The sequence below is a fragment of the Nerophis lumbriciformis genome, linkage group LG25, assembly GCF_033978685.3.
Source record: "Nerophis lumbriciformis linkage group LG25, RoL_Nlum_v2.1, whole genome shotgun sequence".
Taxonomy (NCBI): Eukaryota; Metazoa; Chordata; class Actinopteri; order Syngnathiformes; family Syngnathidae; genus Nerophis; species Nerophis lumbriciformis.
In genome coordinates this window covers 38,027,655-38,054,843 of record NC_084572.2, presented here as the reverse complement: position 1 = coordinate 38,054,843, position 27,189 = coordinate 38,027,655, and the positions used below count along the sequence as shown (strand labels likewise).

Below are 27,189 nucleotides of genomic sequence, written 5' to 3'. Positions count from 1 at the left end.
ACGGTTGTTGTGTTTTATAGTGTAATATTACTACGGTATATATTGAAAGTTGAACATTTTTTACATGAACAGTTTGTTGAACTCATAAGTCAAGCAGATATTTAAGTAATCTATAACTGGCAGCTCATTCGCCACAATTTTACCGTAATATTTGCAGGTTTTTAAAATTATTTTTTACAGCATATAAAATAAAAAAATACATGAAATTAAATTAAATGTTTTTTTAACTTAATGAATAACAATAATGATAATTAATTACATTTGTAACGTACTTTACATTTGTTAAAATCTGAAAGTGCTACAAAGTATAAAAAAAAAGAAAAAAGAAAATAGAAAGTTAGAATATATAATAGAAAATAAAAATAGAAATAAAAACATGAAAAACACTAGATAAACACTAGATAAAACAGAAAAATAGATAAAATAGAAATAAAAACATGAAAGAAGTTCATGCACATTTTTTATACTGTAAAATCTACGGTTGTTGTGTTATAGTGTATTATTACTATATATTGAAAGTTGAAACATCTACTGTAAAATTTTTACATGAACAGTTTGTCGAACTCATAAGTCAAGCAGATATTTAAGTACTGTATAAAACTGGCAGCTCATTCGCCAGAATGTTACCGTAGTATTTGCAGTTTTTTTTTTACAGCATATAAAATAAAAAAATGTATGATATTAAATTAAATGTTTTTTTTACGTAAAAATTAATGCACATTTTTTACAATGTAAAATCTATGATTGTTGTGTTTTATAGTGTATTAATACTGTATATTGAAAGTTGAAAAAATGTTACTGTAAAATTTTTACATGAACAGTTTGTTGAACTCATAAGTCAAGCAGATATTTAAGTACTGTATAAAACTGGCAGCTCATTCGCCACAATTTTACCGTAATATTTGCATTTTTTTTACAGCATATAAAATTAAAACATTTTATGAAATGAAATGAAATGTTTTTTTTACGTAAAAATTAATGCAAATTTTTTATAATGTAAAATCTATGGTTGTTGTGTTTTATAGTGTATTATTACTATATATTGAAAGTTGAAAATTTGACTGTAAAAGTTTTACATGAACAGTTTGTTGAAGTCATAAGTCAAGCAGATATTTAAGTACTGTATAAAAACTGGCAGCTCATTTACCATATTTTTATTTTTACAGCATATAAAAGAAAAAAATATATGGAATGAAATTAAATGTTTTTATACGTAACAATTCATGCAAGTTTTTTTATACTGTAAAATCTACGGTTGTTGTGTTTTCTAGTGTATTATTACTATATCTTAAAATTTTAGATATTTTACATGAACAGTTTGTTTGATTACTTACTTTGAACTCATAAATCAAGCTGCTATTTAAGTACTGTATAAAACTGGCAAAGTAAACCCCGCTAAAGAAAGTAAAAGTAAATATAAGAGAAAAGACAAATGAGATTAGAATAAAATATATATAAATAGATAAAATACATTAAAAACTGGTCTCATTTAAAACACCTTGAATCTCTCCAATAAAGATAATAATATAAGTTTGTTTTTTTTTTTTTTTGTTTTTTTTACCTTTAACCTTATTCCGGGATTTAATTAACAACTTGAAATAACTAAAATAGGTTGTGATTTATCTGAGCTCCATTGAGCATGTCTGATGACGTCACGCACGTACGCTACAACAGCGTCGTGACGTACTTCCGCCTTCCTTTCCTCTACTACCGGCGAGGTGAGGCCAACAAAACATGTTCCATCCTCGGACTTAATCTAGGTCAATCTGCTAAAAGTGCGCATCACATTTGCTTCTAACTTGCTTATTTCAATGTGGGAACTAATACGTTTTAAGTGGGAGCCACTATTTTGTCAACAACATGTCCGTGAGGGGCTAAATTGTGGCTTTAGCGGTCAGGCCTGGTCGGGTTGGAAAGGCCTCTGTTGCTGCTGTGGACCGCAACGAATAAACTTCAGATATTTATTATGTTCTACGCTGGTAATAATTTCATGAGAGGTTCAATGAAATGAATAATACGGACTTAAGTGTAGAAACATTAGCTAGCTGAGCATTAGCGAGCTAATACGATGAGGTGTACCATGAGTTGATTAACGTGGACCCCGACTTAAACAAGTTGAAAAACTTACTGGGGTGTTACCATTTAGTGGTCAATTGTACGGAATATGTACTGTAAAAAGTTTCAATCAATCAATCAAAAAAGCTCCCTCGCGCATGTATAATGTGGTTACAAGTGAAAACATGAGCACTCATTAATCAAAGTTTTCTGGTCCAAACGACAGAATGAAGACCATTCTCAGCAGTCAGACTGTCGACATCCCCGACAATGGTAAGAAAAACATGTTGTGGTTGTCTTGGTTCTCTCTGCTTACCTCTTCTGCATCCCCCCCCCCGCAGTCGAGGTGAAGCTGAAGGGGCGCAGAGTGACCGTCAAGGGTCCCCGCGGCAAACTCATCAGGGAGTTCAGCCACATCAACCTGGACCTCAGTCTTTTGGGCAGGAAGAACAAGAAGGTATGAAAGAAGACTTTAAGAGAAATTGCACTTTTTTTTTAAAAAACATTTTGCTTATCGATCACAATTATTAGAGACGGGACAAAAAATGTGTCTCGTTCGTTGTAGCATACCTGCCAACTACCCCGGTTTTCCCGTAATTCGTACGGTTTTCATCAACCTATTCCGGGTTACGGTTGCAGTGATAAAAAATACGGTTTTTCATTAAATAAAAAAAAAAAAAAAGGGTGAAAACTACTCGAATTGCACCTTGTGCTGACAAGATTTTTCGATCGGACACGGAGGAATTAGCGTTGTAAAGGACCACGTTGGGACAAAAAAAACCAAGTCTAATGCCGTTGCTATCGATACAAGTGGAAAACTTTCAACGTTTTTCGTCGCCCAAACAGATTCTTTGGATGTGATAAATGCCGAAGTTTTATTTACGGAGGCAATAATTGAGCATGGACTTCCAATCGCACTGGCTGATCACATGGGACAGTTAAATGTTTGTAATGCAACCTTTAAAAATCATTACGCGGTGATCGCGGTCCCAAAAATAAACTTTTCTTGCATGATAATGTCCAGAAAAATTCGCTTTATATTACTATAGAGTCCTTTTAACGAATGAGTTTGATGGTTTATCACAAACCTTAAATGAAAGAAGTCCTTTGTTCTCCTGCACCATGCATGCGCTTTGGCCTTGCTTCGTGTTTGGTGCGCAATCCTGTCGGCTGTATTTCACAGCACGACATACTGTTAAAAGTGTTTATACTATTTATGCTTTCAAGTCCAAGTTGAAGAAATCTTGTTAAATGTTGACAGCATAACTACCAAAATACAGAAGTATGTCCTTAATATTTTTGCAGTGCTATTTCTGTTGAAAAGTTCAAATGATTACATTAGAGATGTGATGTGCCACTTTTCAAGTAAAGTCTTGTGAAAGTTTGACAGGATAACTGGCATTAACTGTCAAAATAATTTCAAACTATTGAAGTTAGCTTACAGAATAAACATGTCAATCAACCCATATGATTTTTGCTGTAATATTTTTGTTTTGAAAAGTCACTGTGACTGATAGAAAAGTGATGGTTTTAGCAACATTTTAACCTGTCTGAATGCTAATAATCATTTTGCGTCGGCCTGAACCCCCCACCCTGGACCCTGGCTACTAGGTTTTTCTGATTTCAAAAGTTGGCAGGTATGAAACATGCATAAACTTCAGTCTCTCTTTGAATTCTTTCGATTTTTGAGAGCGCTATGTGTGCAGAACTAACTGCTGCCTAGTCAGAATGTATCGAGCACCAGCAGCTATTGCTGTGCACGCGCAGCTGTGTGTTGAAAGCTTAGTTAGCATAGCAGCAAAGCAAAATGACTTGCTTATAAGATGGGCAAGTAAAAGTTCAACGATTTGTCTCCTGAACCATCAATTTAATGCATGGTTGGATGGAAACGTATAAAGTGTTTAGTACCCAGATGTGCAGCCATGGAGGAGGGAAGCGTTTGTAAACATGGCGGTCAAAGTGATTGGAATGATCATGTGAAAGTCAAAAATCCAGGATAAGTCGGTGTCAGAAGATGCTAAAACGCCACTAACGCTTGCACAACTTTACAAAGTAACCCCCCCCCAAAGGAGTGTTATGTGGGTTAAGTAGCGCCACTTGCTGAAGGAGATCAATATGAGATGTTTAGTAGTGAAATCGTACTATTACATACAGTAAGTACAAGGTCATTTCTCTTTGTGCTAGTAATGTACTCAGCTGTAAAACTACAAAACATAATTCTCTTGTATTATTTCTATTATTTGTTTCAGTAATTTCAGGTCAGCTTCTCATGCATAATCTATTCTCCAAGTTTATACAGCAAACATCATTAAAAGTGTTTACACTCATCTTATTATGGGGTGAGGAAAGCAATGGAGATTTGCCAATGTCATCTTGTCATGCCTAAATAAAAACTAATAAGCAATATGTTTTCAAAAAAACAGGTCAAGATGTATCCATACACTGCTAATAGAAAATGAGCTGAGCACATTTGAATAGTATCTCCATTATTCTCATCCAAATTGTGTTTGAGGCTTGCAAGCTGTAATCACCGTCCTTCTCTTTAGACTGCACACAGTTTTTCACTACTTTGTGCAGATACATTAGTAATGTAGATGTTTTATCGCTTTGCTGCATTCTGACAGCTGAAAAAAACATGACCAAAGTTAACCATTTAGCTTTAGCAGAGATGCTAACTGTCCCTTTCACAGACAATACATTGTTGTGCTTTCCTCTACCATTGCTCATGTTGGTGTTACATGAAAACACCTGATATGAAGCACACTGCACCTTTTGCAAGAAAACACACATCTGAAAATTGGCTGTTACCCATGTTTGCTAATTTTTTTTTCTCCAATTCATACCTGCCAACTACTCCGGTTTTCCCGTAATTAGTACGGTTTTCATCAACCTATTCCGGGTTACGGTTGCAGTGATAAAAAATACGGTTTTTCATTAATTAAATTTTTTTTTTTTTTTTTAACTTTTATTCACGAAATCGCGTAACAACAATGACAATCGACACTGCTTCCCGTAACTTCCTATCGAGCCATTCCGAATGCCATGCGCGAGGCTATTTATAGCACCGCTGCCAAGCACGAGGCACCAGTTGCCATTGTTTCCAAACGAGCGAACGATCATGGAATCAACCGGAGAAAAATCGCAAACGAGTCTTAAACCGAAAAGAAAACCGCAGTCATTCCGTGAAGAATATTCAAAAGCCTATCCGGGAATAATTATCCGTTCCAAAAAGGGTGAAAACTACGCGAATTGCACCTTGTGCAGACAAGATTTTTCGATCGGACACGGAGGAATTAGCGATGTAAAAGACCACGTTGGGACAAAAAAACACAAGTCTAATGCCGTTGCTAGCGATACAATTTGGATTTTAGCCACAAAAAGGTAATGACACCAATGTTATCTATTGGAATTGTTTAGTACTGTTATACTGTTAAAAGTGTTTATACTATTTATGCTTTCAAGTCCAAGTTGAAGAAATCTTGTTAAATGTTGACAGCATAACTACCAAAATACAGAAGTATGTCCTTAATATTTTTGCAGTGCTATTTCTGTTGAAAAGTTCAAATGATTACATTAGAGATGTGATGTGCCACTTTTCAAGTGTCTGATGGCTTAAATTAATTTTCATCAATTTTTCATATTTTGAATTCTTTTGAAAGGCTTACAAAAAAACTACATTTGAATTGTAATTCCATGCTATTGACAGGACTATTAATTTTAATGAAGTTAGCTTACCATGTTTACAGTATGATAATTGTGATAGAAATGTGAATTTTAGGCACAGAATATTTTTTACAATTGAACAAGGCAGTAGATTATACAAGCTTGGTCAGAAAGTTAATAATGACACCAATTTTTTTTTTAATGGAATTGTTTAGTACTGTTTTACCATTTGTTTACTGTAAAAAGTGTTTATACTTTCAATTAACAAATTGAAGTCTTGTGAAAGGTTGACGGGATAACTGGCATTAACTGTCAAAATAATTTCAAACTATTGAAGTTAGCTTACAGAATAAACATGTCAATTAACCCATATGATTTTTGCTGTAATATTTTTGTTTTGAAAAGTCACTGTGACTGATAGAAAAGTGATGGTTTTAGCAACATTTTAACCTGTCTGAATGCTAATAATCATTTTGCGTCAGGGGGCTAAGCCTGAACCCCCCACCAGGACTTTGTCCTGGAACTACCGGGGCCTGCGGCCCCTGGACCCTGGCTACTAGGTTTTTCTGATTTCAAAAGTTGGCAGGTATGCCAATTAGTTTACACTAGAGAGGCTTCTGGTGTGTCAAGTTAGTTTAACCATTTTGTTTTCCAATGTGAAAGAGCAGTGTATGAATTCATATACTTAAAATTGGACCTCTGATTTTTACTTTGTCCTTGTATTCCTTGTCCGTATGGACGTGAAATGGTCTTAAATTATTTTCAAGATGGTCTTAAAGTCTTAAATTTGACATGTTGAACCCTGGAGAGACCTTGTTAAAAGTGACTCTTGTCTTTCAGCTGCGTGTAGTGAAATGGTGGGGGAACCGGAAGGAGCTGGCAACAGTGCGCACCATCTGCAGTCACGTCCAGAACATGATCAAGGGAGTCACTCTGGTGAGAATACAATCGTTAGGCTAAATATGAAATGTATTACAAATAGTTGTTTAGTAGCTCACTCAGCAGGAATATTTTAACACCAAGCTGTCAAGACAGTTGTTCTCATTTGATATTATGTTCCGCCCACGCAACTTCCTGTTGTCCTAAATGTCTCCACTTGTCTCCCTGCAGGGTTTCCGGTACAAAATGCGTTCCGTGTATGCCCATTTCCCCATCAACGTCGTTGTTCAGGATAGCGGCAGCTTGGTGGAGATCAGGAACTTCTTGGGTGAGAAGTACATCCGTCGTGTCCAAATGAGGACAGGTGAGTGTTCACATGACTTGCATTTTGTCTTTCCTGAGAAGGACATGAGCTTCAACTCTTTCGCTTGCATGTTGCACTTTTGTTTTCCTGCTTTTGGCTGGTGATCGACCGATAGCTTTTTTTCTTTGACCAACACCTATTATTTGTAGTCAAGAAGGCCGATAATCGATATTTGGAGCCGACATTCAGTTGCAGGAAAAGTTACCTAAACATAAATAGTATACGTCAGTAAACAGCTGGACAAAGTTATTTAACATTGTCATTATTGGCTGTATTTTAACAAAACATTTTAGGGTACATTAAACATGTTTATTTTTGCATTTTAGTCTTTAAATAAAAATATTGAACATATGAGACACCTTTTCTTTTAGTAGTAAGTAAACAAACAAAGACTCCTAATTAGTCTGCAGTAACATATTGTGTCATTTATACACCTATTATTTTGTACACATTATTAAGGGCAAGTGGTAGAAACTGGATTATTCATCTGCTTGTTTTACTGTTAATATCTACTTTGTTTTAACATGTTCTATCTAAACTTCTGTTAAAATGTAATAATCACTTATTCATCTCTTCTTTGATACTTTACATTACCGTATTTTCCGCACTATAAGGCGCACCTAAAAACCACAAATTTTCTCAAAAGCTGACAGTGCGCCTTATAACCCGGTGCGCTTTATATATGGATAAATATTAAGATTCATTTTCATAAAGTTTAGGTCTCGCAACTACGGTAAACAGCCGCCATCTTTTTTCCCCGTAGAAGAAGCGCGCGGTGCATGCTGGGATATGTGACGTTTCATTTCCATTTGTGTGTTTATGTAAAGACCCCAAAATGGCTCCTATTAAGTGTGTTGTCTGTCTAATTATAAATAATGCAGACGAGGCGTGTTAACTGAGTTCTCAACGTTTACTCACAGCGTGCTAACTGGCAGCATACAACGCTTCTCAGGGCTACCGCGCATGCTCGTAACTATCGTTGCATGCTGGGTAGTGTAGTTGTTATATTTGCTAGCTCATAACAGCACATTGAGAGACACGCTTACGCGCTTAATTCAATACTCGCCGTCATTCCGGGTGGATTGACAAAAGACCTCCAGCCGCTAGATATTGGTGTCAACAGGGCATTCGAAGCTAGACTGCTAACTGCGTGGGAACAATGGATGACAGAAGGCGAACACACCTTCACTAAGACGAGGAGGCAGCGCCAGACGACGCCAACATCTGCCAGTGGATCGTAAATTTGCCCAACTTTTCACTTCGGACACCGAAGACGAAGGATTTACGAATGAAGAATAACTTCAGAAAGTGAGCGCTATGTTTATTTTGTGTGTTGTGACATTAACGTTCGAGCAACATTATGTTGCTATTGCTCTGCACTATTTTGAATTTTACTATGTTTGTGATTGCACATTTGCGTACATTTTGGGAGTGAACAGAGTTGTTAGAACGCTGGTTTTTAATATATTATTAAAGTTTGACTGACCTATCTGACTGTTTTTTTGACATTCCCTTTAGCGCAGCGTAGGCGCGGCTTATAGTCCGGGGCGGCTTATTGGTGGACAAAGTTATGAAATATGCCATTCATTGAAGGTGCGGCTAATAATCCGGTGCGCCTTATAGTGCGGAAAATACGGTAGTTTTCGATGATACTACAAATTTGGGTATTCATCCGATACCAAGTAGTTACAGGATGATACAATGGTCATAATTTAAGTCCTGTGTCCAGGGACGTATTTCCTGACTTTATAAACATAATATAAATGGAAAAAAGCAAAAAAAGATTTTGTGATGCGAAAAAATATCGATGTTAGCATAGGGTTGGGCGATATGACTAAAAAATGTATCACGATATAAGTGTTTCATATCAGTCGATATTGATAATTATTGATTAAAAAAAACAAAACCTATTCTAAATAAAGACCAGGAGAAAAAAGACTGAATTTAAATACTTTTATTTTACCGTATTTTCCGCACCATAAGCCGCCCTGGGTTATAAGCCGCGCCTTCAATGAACGGCATATTTCAAAACTTTGTCCACCTATAAGCCGCCCCGTGTTATAAGCCGCATCTAACTGCGCTAAAGGGAATGTCAAAAAAACAGTCAGATAGGTCAGTCAAACTTTAATAATATATTAAAAACCAGCGTTCTAACAACTCTGTTCACTCCCAAAATGTACGGTAATGTGCAAATGTGCAATCACAAACATAGTAAAATTCAAAATAGTGCAGAGCAATAACATCAATAACTTAATGTTGCTCGAACGTTAATGTCACAACACACAAAATAAACATAACGCTCACTTTCTGAAGTTATTCTTCATTCATAAATCCCTCGAATTCTTCTCCTTCGGTGTCTGAATTAAAAAGTTGGGCGAATACGAAGTCATTGCCTTCCGGAAAGCTCGGACCACAGTTGTGACCGAAATATCCGCCCAGGCATTTACGATCCACTGGCAGATGTTGGCGTATGTCGTCCGGCGCTGTCTCCCTGTCTTAGTGAAGGTGTGTTCGCCTTCGGTCATCCATTGTTCCCACGCCGTTCGCAGTCGTGCTTTAAATGCCCTGTTGACACCAATATCGAGTAGTTGGAGTTCTTTGGTTAATCCACCCGGAATGACGGCGAGTGTTGTATTTGTGTGCTTCACTTGTTTTTTGACACCGTCTGTGATGTGGGCGCGCATGGAGTCGTATATCAACATGGAACACACAAAGGAAATGAAACGTAATACCCGCGCGCTTCTTCTTCTACGGGGGCGGGTGGTTGCTTACCGTAGAAGAAGAAGCGCTTCCTCTTCTACGGGGGCGGGTGCTTACCTTGGCGGTTGCTTACCATAGAAGAAGAAACGCTTCCTCTTCTACGGGGAAAAAAGATGGCGGCTGTTTACCGTAGTTGCGAGACCGAAACTTTATGAAAATAAATATTTATATTAATCCATATATAAGGCGCACCGGGTTATAAGCCGCACTGTCAGCTTTTGTGAAAATGTGTGGTTTTTAGGTGCGGCTTATAGTGCGGAAAATACGGTAAATATAAGTAGGTAGCATGTCCTTCGCTAATTGATCCACCACTGCATCCGTTATTTCTTTATAACGTTTTGAATTTTTGTCGTATGGCACTGCTGCCGAGTACCTCTCGATGGTGGTCTGTTGTTGCCGCTTCGGTGCTGTTCCACTTGCACCGGCTGATGTAGATGGTTGTGGCTGTTTGGTACTGCTGTACTCCAGCGGGTGAGAGCGGCTCAGGTGGTAAAATAAGTTTGTCGTGTTCTCAGACTTGGTCGGGACGACGACCTTGCAAAGTTTGCAGACAGTATTACCGTATTTTCCGCACTATAAGCCGCCCCGGGTTATTAGCCGCACCTTCAATGAATGGCATATTTCAAAACTTTGTTCACCTATAAGCCGCCCCGGGTTATAAGCCGCGCCTACGCTGCGCTAAAGGGAATGTCAAAAAAACAGTCAGATAGGTCAGTCAAACTTTAATAATATATTACAAACCAGCGTTCTAACAACTCTGTTCACCCCCAAAATGTAATGTGCAAATGTGCAATCACAAAAATAGTAACACTCAAATTAGTGCAGAGCAATAGCAACATCAATAACTCAACGTTGCTCGAACGTTAATGTCACACAACACACAAAATAAACATTTAAAGCTCACTTTCTGAAATTATTCCTCATCCATAAATCCCTCGAATTCTTCTTCAGTGTCTGAATTAACAAGTTGGGCGAATACGGCATCCAAAATGGCCGGCTCCGTCTGGTGGAAGTCATCAGAGTCAGTGTCGCTGTTGTTGTCCAGCAGTTCCGTGAATCCTGCCTTCCGGAAAGCTCGGACCACAGTTGAGACCGATATATCCGCCCAGGCATTTACAATCCACTGGCAGATGTTGGCGTATGTCGTCCGGCGCTGTCTCCCTGTCTTAGTGGCGCAGGTCATCTTGTTGCTTCCTCTACCTACGCACCATTTATGTTCAATTCTCTTGCTGCTGCCCTATTTCCGTGTTCTACTGCGTGACTTATTGCCTTGAGTTTGAATTCTGCGTTGTATGCGTGTCTCTTAATAGGAGCCATTTTGTGGTCTTTACAGATGTAAACACACAAATGAAATGAAACGTAATATCCGCGCGCTTCTTCTTCTACGGGGGCGGGTGCTTACCTTGGTGGTTGCTTACAGTAGAAGAAGAAGCGCTTCCTCTTCTACGGGGGAAAAAAGATGGCGGCTGTTTACCGTAGTTGCGAGACCTAAACTTTATGAAAATGAATCTTAATATTAATCCATATATAAAGCGCACCGGGTTATAAGCCGCACTGTCAGCTTTTGAGAAAATTTGTGGTTTTTAGGTGCGGCTAATAGTGCGGAAAATACGGTACTCTGATTCCGTGTTTTACTCCTCGTCGTCAGCTCGCCGTTGTTGCTTTTTTTCCCTTTTTTTTTTCCTGTTAGCATTTCCCAGAATGCCTTGCGGTTCAGGCTCGGCCGTGATAGGTTGAGAGGCCGAAGCCCTTCCTCTGCCTACACCCCCCAGAATGCCGTGCGGTTCCGGCTCGGCATTTCTTCCTATTTTTTTTCTAACAGAACTCAGTGAAATTATCGAACGTTCTATCGACCCCATTTTCTATTGATATTGATCACATGTCTATCACGATATATATTGTTATTGTTTTATCGCCCAGCCCTATGTTAGCATAGTATCGACTAGACATGCCCCCGTACTTGGTATCATTACAGTGTAGATCCACCCATGGAGTTTTGTTTACATTGTGACGCTACGGTGTGTAGTGAAGCATATTTGCTATTCCTTGTCCTGCATGGATGATACTTGTAAGAAATGTATTTTTTTTGTTGCCACGGAGGCGAGGATTAGTGATTTAGAAGTACCGTATTTTCCGCACCATAAGCCGCCCTGGGTTATAAGCCGCGCCTTCAATGAACGGCATATTTCAAAACTTTGTCCACCTATAAGCCGCCCCGTGTTATAAGCCGCATCTAACTGCGCTAAAGGAATGTCAAAAAACAGTCAGATAGGTCAGTCAAACTTTAATAATATATTAAAAACCAGCGTGATGTGGGCGCGCATGGAGTCGTATATCAACATGGACGGAGCTGCGTGAAAAAAGCCACCCGGCCTCTTCGCGTAAACTTATCTTAACCACTCGCTCATCTTTTCTTCATCCATCCATCCCTTCGAGTTAGCTTTTATGATGACGCCGGCTGGAAAGGTCTCTTTTGGCAAGGTCTTCCTTTTGAATATCACCATGGGTGGAAGTTTCTGGCCATTAGCATGGCAAGCTAGAACCACAGTGAAGGATGACTTCTCATTCCCTGTGGTGCGAATATTCACCGTACGTGCTCCCGTTGTATCCACAGTGCGGTTCACAGGAATATCAAAAGTCAGTGGAACCTCGTCCATGTTGATAATGTTCTCTGGCCGGATCTTTTTTTCAGCTATCTTGTTTTTACAATATGCACGGAAAGTAGCCAGCTTTTCTTGAAAGTCTTTAGGCAGTTGCTGTGAAATAGTAGTCCGTGTGCGGATGGAGAGATTGCGTCTTTTCATGAACCGGAAACCTGTCGCTTAGTAGGAGCCATTTTGTGGTCTTTACGGATGTAAACACACAAAGGAAATGAAACGTAATATCCGCGCGCTTTTTCTTCTTCTACGCGGGCGGGTGGTTGCTTACAGTAGAAGAAGAAGCGCTTCCTGTTCTATGGGGGCGGGTGCTTACCTTGGCGGTTGCTTGCGTAGAAGAAGAAGCACTTCCTCTTCTACGGGGAAAAAAGATGGCGGCTGTTTACCGTAGTTGCGAGACCGAAACTTTATGAAAATGAATCTTAATATTAATCCATATATGAAGCGCACCGGGTTATAAGCCGCACTGTCAGCTTTTGAGTAAATTTGTGGTTTTTAGGTGCGGCTAATAGTGCGGAAAATACGGTAGCTAAAACACTGCAGATATGTTAGCTGTTAGCTAGCTAGTCATGTCCTAAAGCAGCTCTTCCTGAGGTTGTTTCAGTGTTATAACTTCACCTTTATCGTTAGTTTTTAAGCCAAAATGCGTCCTTTCTCCCTTTTCTGTCTACACACTGTCTGCTTGTAAGTACTCTGTGTGTGTGCTGCTGAATTTTAAAAACACCTTTCTGAAGATTTACTTAAATCACAATCCCCAGTTCAGGGTTTAAAATTGGGTTCATGGCTACATTTGGATTGTTAGGCCGTGGCTCAGGTCTGTGCTGTGGTCTGTGTAGCTTCACAGTCCAAACATTGTCCTGTTGTTTCTTTTGCAGGTGTGAATTGCATAGTCTCCGCAGCCCAGAAGGATGAGTTGGTGCTGGAGGGCAACGATATTGAGCTGGTGTCGAATTCAGGTACGTTATTACATCCTGTACTTGTGTGTGGGCAATAACAGCATTAATAACAAAGCTGTGAGCAAAATGACATGTCAAATAATAGTGGCAGTGTGTGTATATGTGATATTATACAGTAAGATACATGGAGCCTTTTATCCAAAGTACTTGCAGTGCAGCTGGGATAGACTCCATCCCCCGCAATGGATGCTCTTCAGAACATTTGTCATGGTCAGCCTCTGACAAAAAATACATTTTTTAAACAAAATTAACCTGTCAATTATTAGCAATATTAAAGGGGAACTGCACCTTTTTGGGAATATTGCCTATCATTCACAACCATTATGAAAGACATGACGATTAAAGGATTTTTTTAATGCATTCTAAATATAAAATAAAAGTCCGCTGGAAGCTCCACTATTCTGCCCTAGAAATCCATTAAATAACCATTCAAAAAGTGCTAACAATACTCATTTAAATTGGGTGACTTGAATATCAACCAAGTTTGAGTGATATTGGTATTATAAGCTATAGCAGCCACCTGATCACTTCCTGTGTGCCGATATTTACATAACTCACTTGCTCCCTGTAAGTTTATTGTAGATCATAAATCACGCCTCTCACCTGGACCGAAGGTGGCTGGTGATATAATCTGACAAGTTGGGACACTGACCGCCACTTAAGACCTGGAACTGGCGAGAACGACACGAAAAGCACTTGTTCCCCACTAGGGATGTCCCGATCCAGGTTTTTGCACTTCCGATCCGATACCGATATTGTTTTTGCATTTCCGATCCGATACCGATACTGACCGATACCGATACTGACCGATACTGGCCTATCCGAGCATGTATTAAAGTTTAAAGTTATTTAGCCTACTTAGTTGTCAGAATCATGTTGAAAAGGGTTTTAGTACTCTTGATAACTAGCCAGCTGAATTAGGGGAGTTTGAATAATACACAATGGTTGGTAACAAGAAACTGACCTGTTTATTCAAGGATAAACACAAAATAGACAAAATTATACATGACAAACAGAAATGGCATCATTGAACTAGGGCTGGGCGATATGGCCTTTTTTAAATATTGCGATATTTTAAGGCCATATTGCGATACACAATATATATCTGGATATTTTGCCTTAGCCTTGAATGAACACTTGATGCATATAATCACAGCAGTATGATGATTCTATGTGTTTTGATTGATTGATTGACACTTTTATTAGTAGGTTGCACAGTGAAGTACATATTCCGTACAATTGACCACTAAATGGTAACACCCCAATAAGTTTTTCAACTTGTTTAAGTCGGGGTCCACTTAAATTGATTCATGATACAGATATATACTATCAGATATATACTATCATCATAATACAGTCATCACACCAAATAATCACATTGAATTGTTTACATTATTTATAATCCAGGGTGTGGAGGGGGGCGCCGGATGTAAGTGTCAAAAAGACAGCCAAAAGAGTTTGATATGCGAGCACCTTAGAGGGAGCGTTGCTCGCACGGCTGCGCTAGCATCACAGCTAACGTTAGCCATGCTGCTACCTCTCTGCTGGGAGAGGACGTATACTTATGTGACGTATGTCGTGACAGTATGTGACGTGTGTAAGAAGGTGCGCTTGTCTGTCTGTGAGAGGGAGACACAGGAAAGTGTGAGAAGAGCCTGTCGTTTAATGCCAGCAGCTAAAAGCAACTGCGTGAGAATTGTGGATGTGTTGAAGGTGTGCTGGAAAATGCGGAACGGAAATTACGGAGCAGCAGAAAAGTATGGAATGTATTATTTAAATCGGTGCGTTGGAAAACACGGACCGGAGTTTTTAAAAAAACTGGATCTGGATCGGCATTTTCCCATGCCTTGCCGATACGCAATTTTTGGCAAATATCGGCAGCCGATCCGATCCAAATATCGGATCGGGACATCCCTATTCCCCACCACACATCCTTTTTTTGCTGGGATTATGAGACATTTTTCATCAAAATGGGAATATATGAACATCCCAGCAGTCGGCATTTTAATGACAGGCGACATTGTACAGTAAATGATGTTTTATTATGTTTGTTGCCTCTCAGAAAATCTGCAGTGAGTAATCGGTGAAGAAAAAACATCACATGTCGTGATGGGTTTTGAAATGAATGCGTCACGTATGATTTAAAATACGTAAATATTACTGTATATGGGCCTGTTACTACATTACATATATATACTTACATCATGTAGATAAAACCCTGATGGAGGTGTTTGGATGTTTATAGGCAGAATAGAACAGCTCCATTGGAAGTGGACTTTTGATCCATTTTATTTAATATTTAGAATGCACTCAAAAATCCCTTCGTCATGTCTTTCATAATGATTGTGAACGATAGGCAAAATTCTTAAAAAAAAGTGCAGTTCCCCTTTAATATTCAAACAGGAGAAATAGTGATTTTATTTATATTGTGATAAATATATCAACTGATATGAAAAAATATTGTGAACTTGTTTTTTGTTTTTTTTCCCATGTGGCCCAGCTCTGTTTGTTCAATATAAAGCTCTGTCTCATATCCAGCAGTCATCTAAGTGGCTAAATGTACACGTTGATGACAAAAGTATTTAAAAGTTATTAACCGAAAAGGCTTTTAAAAGACCATTTTACAAGATATTTGTTTGGCCCAAATTTGCCCGAGTCTGTTTAAATCAGAGGTGCTCACACTTTTTCTGCAGGCGAGCTACTTTTCAATTGATCAAGTCGTGGGGATCTACCTCATTCATATATATCATTTATATTTACTTATTTATGAAATATATGTTTTTGTTAATAAGTTAAAGGTGTTTAATGATAATGCAATCCTGTTTAACACACAGTTAATATTGTTAATAAGTTAAAGGTGTTTAATGATAATACAAGAATGTTTAATACATATAGTTAATATTGTTAACAAGTTAAAGGTGTTTAAAGATAATGCAAGCATGTTTAATACATATAGTTAATATTGTTAACAAGTTAAAGGTGTTTAATGATAATACAAGCATGTTTAATACATATAGTTAATATTATTAATAAGTTAAAGGTGTTTAAAGATAATACAAGCATGTTTAACACATATAGTTAATATTGTTAACAAGTTAAAGGTGTTTAATGATAATACAAGCATGTTTAACACATAGATTCCTTTCTTTCATGAAGACAAGAATATAAATTGGTGTATTACCTGATTCTGATGACTTGTATTGATTGGAATCAGACAGTGGGGCTAAAAACGTCCGCATTTTCGAATGGAGGAGAAAAAAATCCTCCTTTCTGTCCAATACCACATGAAAGTGGTTGGTTTTTGGCATCTTATTTGTCCAGCTTCCGTACTCCTTTGTATACACTTTACAAGGAATACATTGTCGGGAAACTCCGTAGCTTGCTAGCTTGTGCACGCCAGCTTTCTGAGACTCGTTTTGTTAGCGCAACTGTGCAACTGTGCAGTCGGTCTTTGGAGTTTTGACGACAGGTACGGCGCCAGAGTCTGTTGAAATAAAGTGTTTCTCGCCTTCCAGTCGGTAATTTTAATGAGCTGGCAGCAGCCAGCGTCATCTCAGAAGACCCTCGGGTGCCGTGAATGTCAATCAAGTGACGAAAGTGACGTCATAGTGAAGATTTATGATCGCTCATTTTTAGGACTATTTTTTTAATGCCTGGCTGGTGATCGACTGACACACCCTCCATGATCGACCGGTAGATCGCGATCGACGTAATGAGCACCCCTGGTTTAAATGTTTGATTTGAAATTGTGTGCCATTGAGACATTCATATTGATTTTATATATTCACTGTTGGAATTTAGTTTGAGAATAGTTAACTGTCACACTCTGCTATGATACCATCAACAGTGATACGGTTGTGTTGCCCATTGTGATATCATTTGAATGACTACCGTATTTTCCGCACCATAAGCCGCCCTGGGTTATAAGCCGCGCCTTCAATGAACGGCATATTTCAAAACTTTGTCCACCTATAAGCCGCCCCGTGTTATAAGCCGCATCTAACTGCGCTAAAGGAATGTCAAAAAAACAGTCAGATAGGTCAGTCAAACTTTAATAATATATTAAAAACCAGCGTGATGTGGGCGCGCATGGAGTCGTATATCAACATGGACGGAGCTGCGTGAAAAAAGCCACCCGGCCTCTTCGCGTAAACTTACCTTAACCACTCGCTCATCTTTTCTTCATCCATCCATCCCTTCGAGTTAGCTTTTATGATGACGCCGGCTGGAAAGGTCTCTTTTGGCAAGGTCTTCCTTTTGAATATCACCATGGGTGGAAGTTTCTGGCCATTAGCATGGCAAGCTAGAACCACAGTGAAGGATGACTTCTCATTCCCTGTGGTGCGAATATTCACCGTACGTGCTCCCGTTGTATCCACAGTGCGGTTCACAGGAATATCAAAAGTCAGTGGAACCTCGTCCATGTTGATAATGTTCTCTGGCCGGATCTTTTTTTCAGCTATCTTGTTTTTACAATATGCACGGAAAGTAGCCAGCTTTTCTTGAAAGTCTTTAGGCAGTTGCTGTGAAATAGTAGTCCGTGTGCGGATGGAGAGATTGCGTCTTTTCATGAACCGGAAACCTGTCGCTTAGTAGGAGCCATTTTGTGGTCTTTACAGATGTAAACACACAAAGGAAATGAAACGTAATATCCGCGCGCTTCTTCTTCTTCTACGGGGGCGGGTGGTTGCTTACAGTAGAAGAAGAAGCGCTTCCTCTTCTATGGGGGCGGGTGCTTACCTTGGCGGTTGCTTGCGTAGAAGAAGAAGCACTTCCTCTTCTACGGGGAAAAAAGATGGCGGCTGTTTACCGTAGTTGCGAGACCGAAACTTTATGAAAATGAATCTTAATATTAATCCATATATAAAGCGCACCGGGTTATAAGCCGCACTGTCAGCTTTTGAGTAAATTTGTGGTTTTTAGGTGCGGCTAATAGTGCGGAAAATACGGTACTAAAAACTGACTTTCTTGAGTTCATCATGCGGCGTTTTCAGTTTACAGCAGACTTAACGCTCAGCTTTAGTACTTAGAATCCATTTGACCTGTTGCCATAACTGTTGAGGAGGAGGTCATTTCAAGCTGTTGTGCCTCTTGTTGAAATGTTTTAGTCCCTCCCATTGTGCTCTAGTTTGAAAATGATGACATTGAAGCGCCTGTAGCATCTCTGTGATGTGTGCTGCTTTTCACTCTTCATTTCTGTCTTCCAGCTGCACTCATCCAGCAAGCCACCACAGTCAAGAATAAGGATATCAGGAAGTTCTTGGATGGTATTTACGTATCCGAGAAGGGCACAGTTTTGGAAGCAGATCAGTGAAATTTGCATCTGCACTTAAGGTAAGAAGAAGAAAAAAACAGCCAAATTGTGACTGTTGTAATTTCTAGCTCTTCCGTATGGCGTCACATTAGTGCCAAAAATCAGAGCGCATAAAAACTGTTATCGCGCTGATTCTCCACTTCGTGCGCGCGCGAGACACCGTTTTGCGCGCGCGCGGTGCCATTTTGCGCGCGCGATGCCTTTCTGCGCGCTCTCTGTGTACTCCTGGCATCTCTCCTCGCGCTGTCATGTTTCTTTTTGGCACTTTGGGGGCGGGTATGCTTAGACGGCCCCTCCTTTCTGATTGGCTGTGAGCATTTTTCATATGACCAATCATTCTCCAGCGTAGCAACGTTGTAGCCATCTTACCTCGGACATCTAGCCTCAATCATTACATTGATGTCAATGGTACATGTACTAATTAAATTACCATAACTTGCTCGATTTCCGACCAATTTACAAACGGTTTGCCTTGTTACAAATCTTATTACATGTAGATATGACATAGGATGCTGTACCTGTTGAAATTACCTCTTTCGCTTTAAAAAAAAAAAGACTTAATTGTGCAACATAGTTGTGTAGGGTCAGTGTTAGTCAGTTCTCTGATTATTTTAAACTGTTTCAGAATACATTATTAAAAGGCTATTTTTAACATTTTAAAAACAAAATTCAAAGATGATTTCATTAATTTTATGGCTGAATCAAAAGAAATTCCATAAATTAGAAAACAAATGTTCAAGAAGAAGTGAAAATATAAAATAATGTTATTTCTATGGACCAGTTCTGGCTGAAAGATGTGATTATGGTGTTGTCTTATTATTTATTTGGGTCACAGTTTGTATTACCCTGTATTGTGTTTATGTGGTATGAAATAACCTTCATCAGCGCGCGACATTTTTTTATCTACTTCTTCCTCCGTAAATCTTGATACATATTGACGATGACCCGCCCTGCTATACTTCTGATTGGCTCTGAGCATTTTTCAGCGTTTTTCGCCTGACCAATCAGAAAGAAGGGGCCGTCTAAGCAAAGTGCCAAAAAGAAACATGACAGCGCGAGGAGAGATGCCAGGAGTACACAGAGAGCGAGCAGAAAGGCACCGCGCGCGCGCAAAAGGGTGTCGCGCGCGCACAAAGTGGAGAATCAGTGCGCGATAACAGTTTTTATGCGCTCGGATTTTTGGCACTAATGTGACGCCATACTTCCGCCACAGTAGCAACTTACCGTATTTTCCGCACTATAAGGCGCCCTGGGTTAAAAGCCGCGCCTTCAATGAACGGCATATTTCAAAACTTTGTCCACCTATAAGCCGCCCTGTGTTATAAGCCGCATCTAACTGCGCTAAAGGAATGTCAAAAAAACAGTCAGATAGGTCAGTCAAACTTTAATAATATATTAAAAACCAGCGTTCTAACAAATCTGTTCACTCCCAAAATGTACGCAAATGTGCAATCACAAACATACGTATATCAACATGGACAGAGCTGCGTGAAAAAAGCCACCCGGCCTCTTCGCGTAAACTTAAACTTACCTTAACCACTCGCTCATCTTTTCTTCATCCATCCCTTCGAGTTAGCTTTTATGATGACGCCGGCTGGAAAGGTCTCTTTTGGCAAGGTCTTCCTTTTGAATATCACCATGGGTGGAAGTTTCATTAGCATGGCAAGCTAGAACCACAGTGAAGGATGACTTCTCATTCCCTGTGGTGCGAATATTCACCGTACGTGCTCCCGTTCCACAGTGCGGTTCACAGGAATATCAGTTGCTGTGAAATACGGTAGTAATCCGTGTGCGGATGGAGAGATTGCGTCTTTTCATGAACCGGATCCTTGTCGCTTAGTAGGAGCCATTTTGTGGTCTTTACAGATGTAAACACACAAAGGAAATGAAACGTACGGTGATATCCGCGCGCTTTTTCTTCTTCTACGCGGGCGGGTGGTTGCTTACAGTAGAAGAAGAAGCGCTTCCTGTTCTATGGGGGCGGGTGCTTACCTTGGCGGTTGCTTGCGTAGAAGAAGAAGCGCTTCCTGTTCTACCGGGAAAAAAGATGGCGGCTGTTTACCGAAGTTGCGAGATCGAAACTTTATGAAAATGAATCTTAATATTTATCCATATATAAAGCGCACCGGGTTAAAAGGCGCACTGTCAGCTTTTGAGAAAATTTGTGGTTTTTAGGTGCGGCTAATAGTGCGGAAAATACGGTACACAGGATGTATACATTTGCTTTGTGAATCTTCTTTCACATTTAAATTAATCATTGAGCGGAAAATACAAGAACTTAAAGGCAACACAACCTAATTAAATTCTCATTTCTTAATAACTAATTCATGTTGGCGTGTTTTATATTTCCACCGGATGTCTTTACCTCACAATGATGTTACCAGTTGATGCTTAATGTAAGGATGGCTTATTTAAGACAGACACAGCGCAGCCTGTTTCCATGTCATTTCCTCTGCAATAAATAAGCTTACATAAATAAATAAGCTAACAGTTAGCCTTTAGTTTTGGATACTCTGTAGCTCATTGCTGCCTCTTTCAGGTCAGTTCATACACTACATGAGGTGTGTTGGACACATCTTCTAGTGCTTTTATATAATGTTGATTTCTTTTACTTTGTTTCAGTTGCCATGACGACAAACACCCGAAACTTCCTCATTTCATCCATGTCGGCAAGAAAACCACCAAATGCTGAAGAATTGATCATGTTCTGTTTTGACCAATAAAAAGTTTACGTAATTTCTTAGTGTTTGATTTGCTGAAATAATTTTGAGAATCAAATAAATAAATAATGATAAATGGGTTATACTTGTATAGCGCTTTTCTACCTTCAAGGTACTCAAAGCGCTTTGACAGTATTTCCACATTCACACACTGATGGCGAGAGCTGCCATGCAAGGCATCAGGAGCAAGGGTGAAGTGTCTTGCTCAAGGACACAACGGACGTGACGAGGATGGAACCCCAGTAACCAGCAACCCTCCGATTGCTGGCATGGCCACTCTACCAACTTCGCCACGCCGTCCTCTAAAATACAGGAGGAGACAATATTATTGTGTATTACGTAGCAGACACATGTAGACTAATGATATCAGCTGTGTACCAGAGCCATGGATGGAGAGTATGGACAACCCACTTTCCAAGTTGGGCCCTGTCGTCATGTGAGGGGCCTTTGACCAATCAGATTATGGCCAGACGATCTCCTAAATAGGTAAAAAAGGTAGGATTGTTTATTTGAGCTTCTTTTAGATGAATCAGTGTTTTGATGTAGAAGATGTGGATTTGTCAAGACAAGAGTAATTTGTTGACGGTCCCTAAGCATGAAGCCGAGTTGAGAGCGGCACCTCTCCTGCAATCTCCCCGCAGCATGAGAGAGCAGTGTGGGCACAGTGAGGGGGAGCTTCCGCTGGAGCTCCGGAGGCAAATATCCACCGTGAATGCAACTTGACCGCCGTAGCAAAGGAAGACAACAATCACACAGCCAGAACAAGCACATTAGTGTACGCATGCGCGCCAGGCTGGAAGACAAATAGTCATTTTGTCCCACCTCGTCTGTAAGAGTTCCATTTAAAAAGGTTGCTTTTGCAGCTTTGTTCGGCTTACGGCCATACTACCCTGAACACGCCCGATCTCGTCCGATCTCGGAAGCTAAGCAGGGTCGGGCCTGGTTAGTACTTGGATGGGAGACCGCCTGGGAATACCAGGTGCTGTAAGCTTTTACACTCACGCCAGAGGGCGCTGTTTCTCACTACAAAAGCAATGCTTTTCATTTCACTTTCACTTCATTTGACCCTAACATGACTAATATTTATCCATCTTTGGCCTCTTTTTGCCATCTACAAAAACACGTCATGTTATAAATTCACCAATCAAGGACTTTTGAGCGCTGATAGTCCGTCAATATGTTCAACACTGAGTGATATGTGTTATGTTTCCCGTGCAAACATATGTAGGACAACTATTGGATTATTCACAAAACGTCTTTAAAGCCGTCAGGTCGGACATCAGCTAATGACACACATAGACATCTTATAAGTAGACGCAGCATGGAGCGCTACTGCCTACTGGCGCTGACGAGACGCGGGGCCGCCATCTTGGAGTGGTGATCCGCTCCACTCAGTGCAATTCATTTGGCAGGAACAATGACATTTAATTCATCTTACCTCACTGAATACCACTGATTTTCACACGCTTTTTTGTCATACGTGTAGCTATGATAAAGGACACATGTTTTATTATTCATAGTTTGCTTAACAGTAATATAATATTCTTATATGCTATAAGTGACCAGACGTCCGAGATCAAAACTGGGAATAAAGTCCCAGAGAAGGGGAACGGAACGGTCAGCTATTTTTAAGTTGAAGAAACAATATGATTAGGTTATATATACATGCGTATATACTACATAAAAAATTGGGATGGAAAGCTAGACAAAATGTAGACTTGTATAATACTGTATAGCCACTGTCCTTCTGATTGTCTAGTTAGCTAACATATATTACCTCCCCTACACAATCTGGACTGTAGTCCTAACTTTTACCCCTGTTGGCTTTTACAATCTTTATCTTCATCATTTATTCCAACTTTGTTATTCAAGTATGACATTTTTAAATGTAATTAATTTCACCGACAAGCAATTCTATTATGGTCATACTCTTGTTTGCTAGCGGCTACGATTTCAGTACTATTGAAGATCTTTGCTCCTTCTCAACTCTGTGCTAATATTCTTTTCACAAAATACAACCAATAGTACGTTAATGTTAAATCTTACTTGTGAAAAATAATCCCCTGATTCCTATTTTCAACAGTCCGCTCATTTGAGCAGGAAAACGCTGAACACCATCTTTGTTTTCTACCTGTCAACTGTCAGTTCAGGCTGCTCATCACCACTTCAAGATGGCGGCCCAATTTCTTGCGTCACAGCAGGCAATGCTGCATTTACTTATAACATGTCTATGATGACACACACCTGCTGCTTTGTTCTTCGCTATATATGTACTAAAGCACTCACATGATCCTAGCCTGCCATCTAGTGGCTCCATTGTGTACAACAGCTACATTCCAAATGTATATAAAAGCAGTGATGTAAACACTTTGTGTAAATCATAAATAAAAACAGAATAAAATGATTTGCAAATCCTTTTCAACTTATATTCAATTGAATAGACTGCAAAGACAAGATATTTAACGTTCCAACTGGAAAACTTTGTTATTTTTTGCCAATATTAGCTCATTTGGAATTTGATGCCCGCAACACGTTTCAAAAAAGCTGGCACAAGTGGCAAAAAAGAGTGAGAAAGTTGAGGAATGCTCATCAAAGACTTATTTGGAACATCCCACAGGTGAACAGGCTAATTGGGAACAGGTGGGTGCCATGATTGGGTATAAAAGCATGAAATGCTCAGTCGTTCACAAACAAGGACAGGGGGCGAGGGTCGCCACTTTGTCAACAAATGCCTGAGCAAATTGTTTAAGAACAACATTTCTCAAGCAGCTATTGCAAGGAATTGAGGGATTTCACCATCTACGCTCCGTAATATCATCAAAAGGTTCAGAGAATCTGGAGAAATCACTGCACGTAAGTGGCAAGGCCGTGACATTGGATCCCTCAGGCGGTACTGCATCAAAAAGCGACATCAGCGTGTAAAGGATATCACCACACGGGCTCAGGAGCACTTCAGAAAACCACTGTCAGTAACTACAGTCGGTCGCTACATCTGTAAGTGCAAGTTAAAACTCTACTATGCAAAGCCAAAGCCATTTATCAACAACACCCAGAAACGCTGGGCCTGAGCTCCTCTAAGATGGACTGATGCAAAGTGGAAAAGTGTTCTGTGGTCTGACGAGTCCACATTTCAAGTTGTTTTCGGAAACTGTGGACGTCGTGACCAAAGAGGAAAAGAACCATTAGGACTGTTCTAGGGTGAAAGTGTAAAAGCCAGCATGTGTGATGGTATGGGGGTGTATTAGTGGCCAAGACATGGGTAACTTACACATCTGTGAAGGCACCATTAATGCTGAAAGGTACATACAGCTTTTGGAGCAACATATGTTGCCATCCAAGCAACGTTATCATGGACGCCCCTGCTTATTTCAGCAAGACAATGCCAAAGAGTAAAAGAGTGTAGTCCAGACATTGAAAATGTGTGAAGGGAAACTGTTGAACAACTTAAGCTGTACATCAAGCAAGAATGGGAAATAATTCCACTTCAAAAATGTGTCTCCTCAGCAGTGTTGGGTTAGTTACTGCAGAGCAGTAACTAGTTACAGTTACTAGTTACTTCATTTCAAAAGTAACTCAGTTACTAACTCAGTTACTTACACCAAAAAGTAATGCGTTACTGTGAAAAGTAACTATTTAGTTACTTCTTTTTTTCTTCTTCTTCTTTTTTTTTTTTTTTTTTTAAAGCTCCCATTAATGCCCTTTTAGCCTTCATTTCAGTACTATTATTGCACTGGAGAATAATACAATCTGTTGATCAACTTGACATGCATTTGCATCACTCAACTCTGCTAAGCAATGTGCTCTACATACAACACACAAAGACAAAGATATGTTACAAAGGCCAATTTGTTTCTGGCCAGAACAAATTGACAAAACTATTTTAAATAGCTGCAACATAACGTACATAAGTAACAAACAGCATAATAACAGCATAGATGTAAACCAAGAAAGGCACACACTACATACACAAAGCCTAACCAGGCATTTTCTTTACTGAGCAAAACTCTTTATTGTCGGCCATAAACACATCACCAAAACATTAGTAAAAAAAATGATATCTAGCAAAAGTGGTCATTTTCTGCAGTACAAACCAGACCAAAAGCAACTTTGTTATATCAACAGCAGCCACTCGCTCTTTCTCACGTGTGCCAATACTTGCACATATGGCACTTAGCCAGTGATGCGTTTACAGCCACACAAAAAGTCAGACAACTCCAACACCACACATAAAGTGTAATTCCAGGTCGTTACTCTATGATTTACCAATCAAATGTGTGCTTGAGGGTGCATGGGAGTTTGCCCAACCAGTCTACATGTGCTTTGTGGACTTGGAGAAGGCATTCGACCGTGTCCCTCGGGAAGTCCTGTGGGGAGTGCTCAGAGAGTATGGGGTTTCGGACTGTCTGATTGTGGCGGTCCGCTCCCTGTATGATCAGTGTCAGAGCTTGGTTCGCATTGCCGGCAGTAAGTCGGACACGTTTCCGGTGAGGGTTGGACTCCGCCAAGGCTGCCCTTTGTCACCGATTCTGTTCATAACTTTTATGGACAGAATTTCTAGGCGCAGTCAAGGCGTTGAGGGGATCCGGTTTGGTGGCTGCAGGATTAGGTCTCTGCTTTTTGCAGATGATTTGGTCCTGATGGCTTCATCTGGCCAGGATCTTCAGCTCTCACTGGATCGGTTCGCAGCTGAGTGTGAAGCGACTGGGATGAGAATCAGCACCTCCAAGTCCGAGTCCATGGTTCTCGCCCGGAAAAGGGTGGAGTGCCATCTCCGGGTTGGGGAGGAGATCTTGCCCCAAGTGGAGGAGTTCAAGTACCTCGGAGTCTTGTTCACGAGTGAGGGAAGAGTGGATCGTGAGATCGACAGGCGGATCGGTGCGGCGTCTTCAGTAATGCGGACGCTGTATCGATCCGTTGTGGTGAAGAAGGAGCTGAGCCGGAAGGCAAAGCTCTCAATTTACCGGTCGATCTACGTTCCCATCCTCACCTATGGTCATGAGCTTTGGGTTATGACCGAAAGGACAAGATCACGGGTACAAGCGGCCGAAATGAGTTTCCTCCGCCGGGTGGCGGGGCTCTCCCTTAGAGATAGGGTGAGAAGCTCTGTCATCCGGGGGGAGCTCAAAGTAAAGCCGCTGCTCCTCTGCATCGAGAGGAGCCAGATGAGGTGGTTCGGGCATCTGGTCAGGATGCCACCCGAGCGCCTCCCTAAGGAGGTGTTTAGGGCATGTCCGACCGGTAGGAGGCCACGGGGAAGACCCAGGACACGTTGGGAAGACTATGTCTCCCGGCTGGCCTGGGAACGCCTCGGGATCCCCCGGGAGGAGCTGGACGAAGTGGCTGGGGAGAGGGAAGTCTGGGCTTCCCTGCTTAGGCTGCTGCCCCCGCGACTCGACCTCGGATAAGCGGAAGAAGATGGATGGATGTGTGCTTATTCTAGTGTCATTTATCAGGAATCTTAATTTATAAACATTAATCATGAAATGATGTTAGTATATTAAATAAATACTAATAAAAATATATTTTTTTACAAACAGGAAGTTGCAGGAATGTACACATGATCCCCTGCTTACATCTCATTGTGCAACATGTGAATGTTTTAATGGGAACTAAATGAAAGGGGTACAAACTATTTCCAAAGCAGGACCTCCACCCAGACAAACAATACAAGTACACAGTTCATGAAAAACAATATTTGTTGTTATTGTCATTGTAAGTGGGCCTAAACACTTATATTAGAAATGGAAATGACTGCTGTCATTTGATTATAATAATAAGAGAATGTTGTCTGTGTATCTGTGTTGGCCCTGTGATGAGGGGT

General features: G+C 40.2%; 1 protein-coding gene and 1 non-coding gene across 3 annotated transcripts; both read left to right on the top strand.

The window, feature by feature from the left end:
* Positions 1-1,618: 1,618 nt before the first annotated feature.
* Positions 1,619-21,449, top strand: rpl9 (ribosomal protein L9). Of its 2 annotated transcripts, none has more exons than XM_061984610.1 (8): positions 1,619-1,718; positions 2,282-2,328; positions 2,397-2,512; positions 6,559-6,654; positions 6,829-6,961; positions 13,254-13,334; positions 18,542-18,668; positions 21,271-21,449. In XM_061984610.1, the coding sequence occupies exons 2-7, from the start codon at positions 2,283-2,285 to the stop codon at positions 18,646-18,648; spliced, it is 579 nt and encodes a 192-aa protein (XP_061840594.1). In that variant the 5' UTR covers positions 1,619-1,718; position 2,282; the 3' UTR covers positions 18,649-18,668; positions 21,271-21,449. The 2 variants fall into 2 exon arrangements, with proteins under 2 accessions (XP_061840594.1, XP_061840593.1); XM_061984609.1 differs by having other exon boundaries at positions 1,707-1,775.
* A 791-nt stretch (positions 21,450-22,240) lies between these two features.
* On the top strand, positions 22,241-22,359 carry LOC133622133 (5S ribosomal RNA). Its single transcript, XR_009817744.1, has one exon. It is a non-coding gene; the product is annotated as a 5S ribosomal RNA (ribosomal RNA).
* Positions 22,360-27,189: the final 4,830 nt, after the last annotated feature.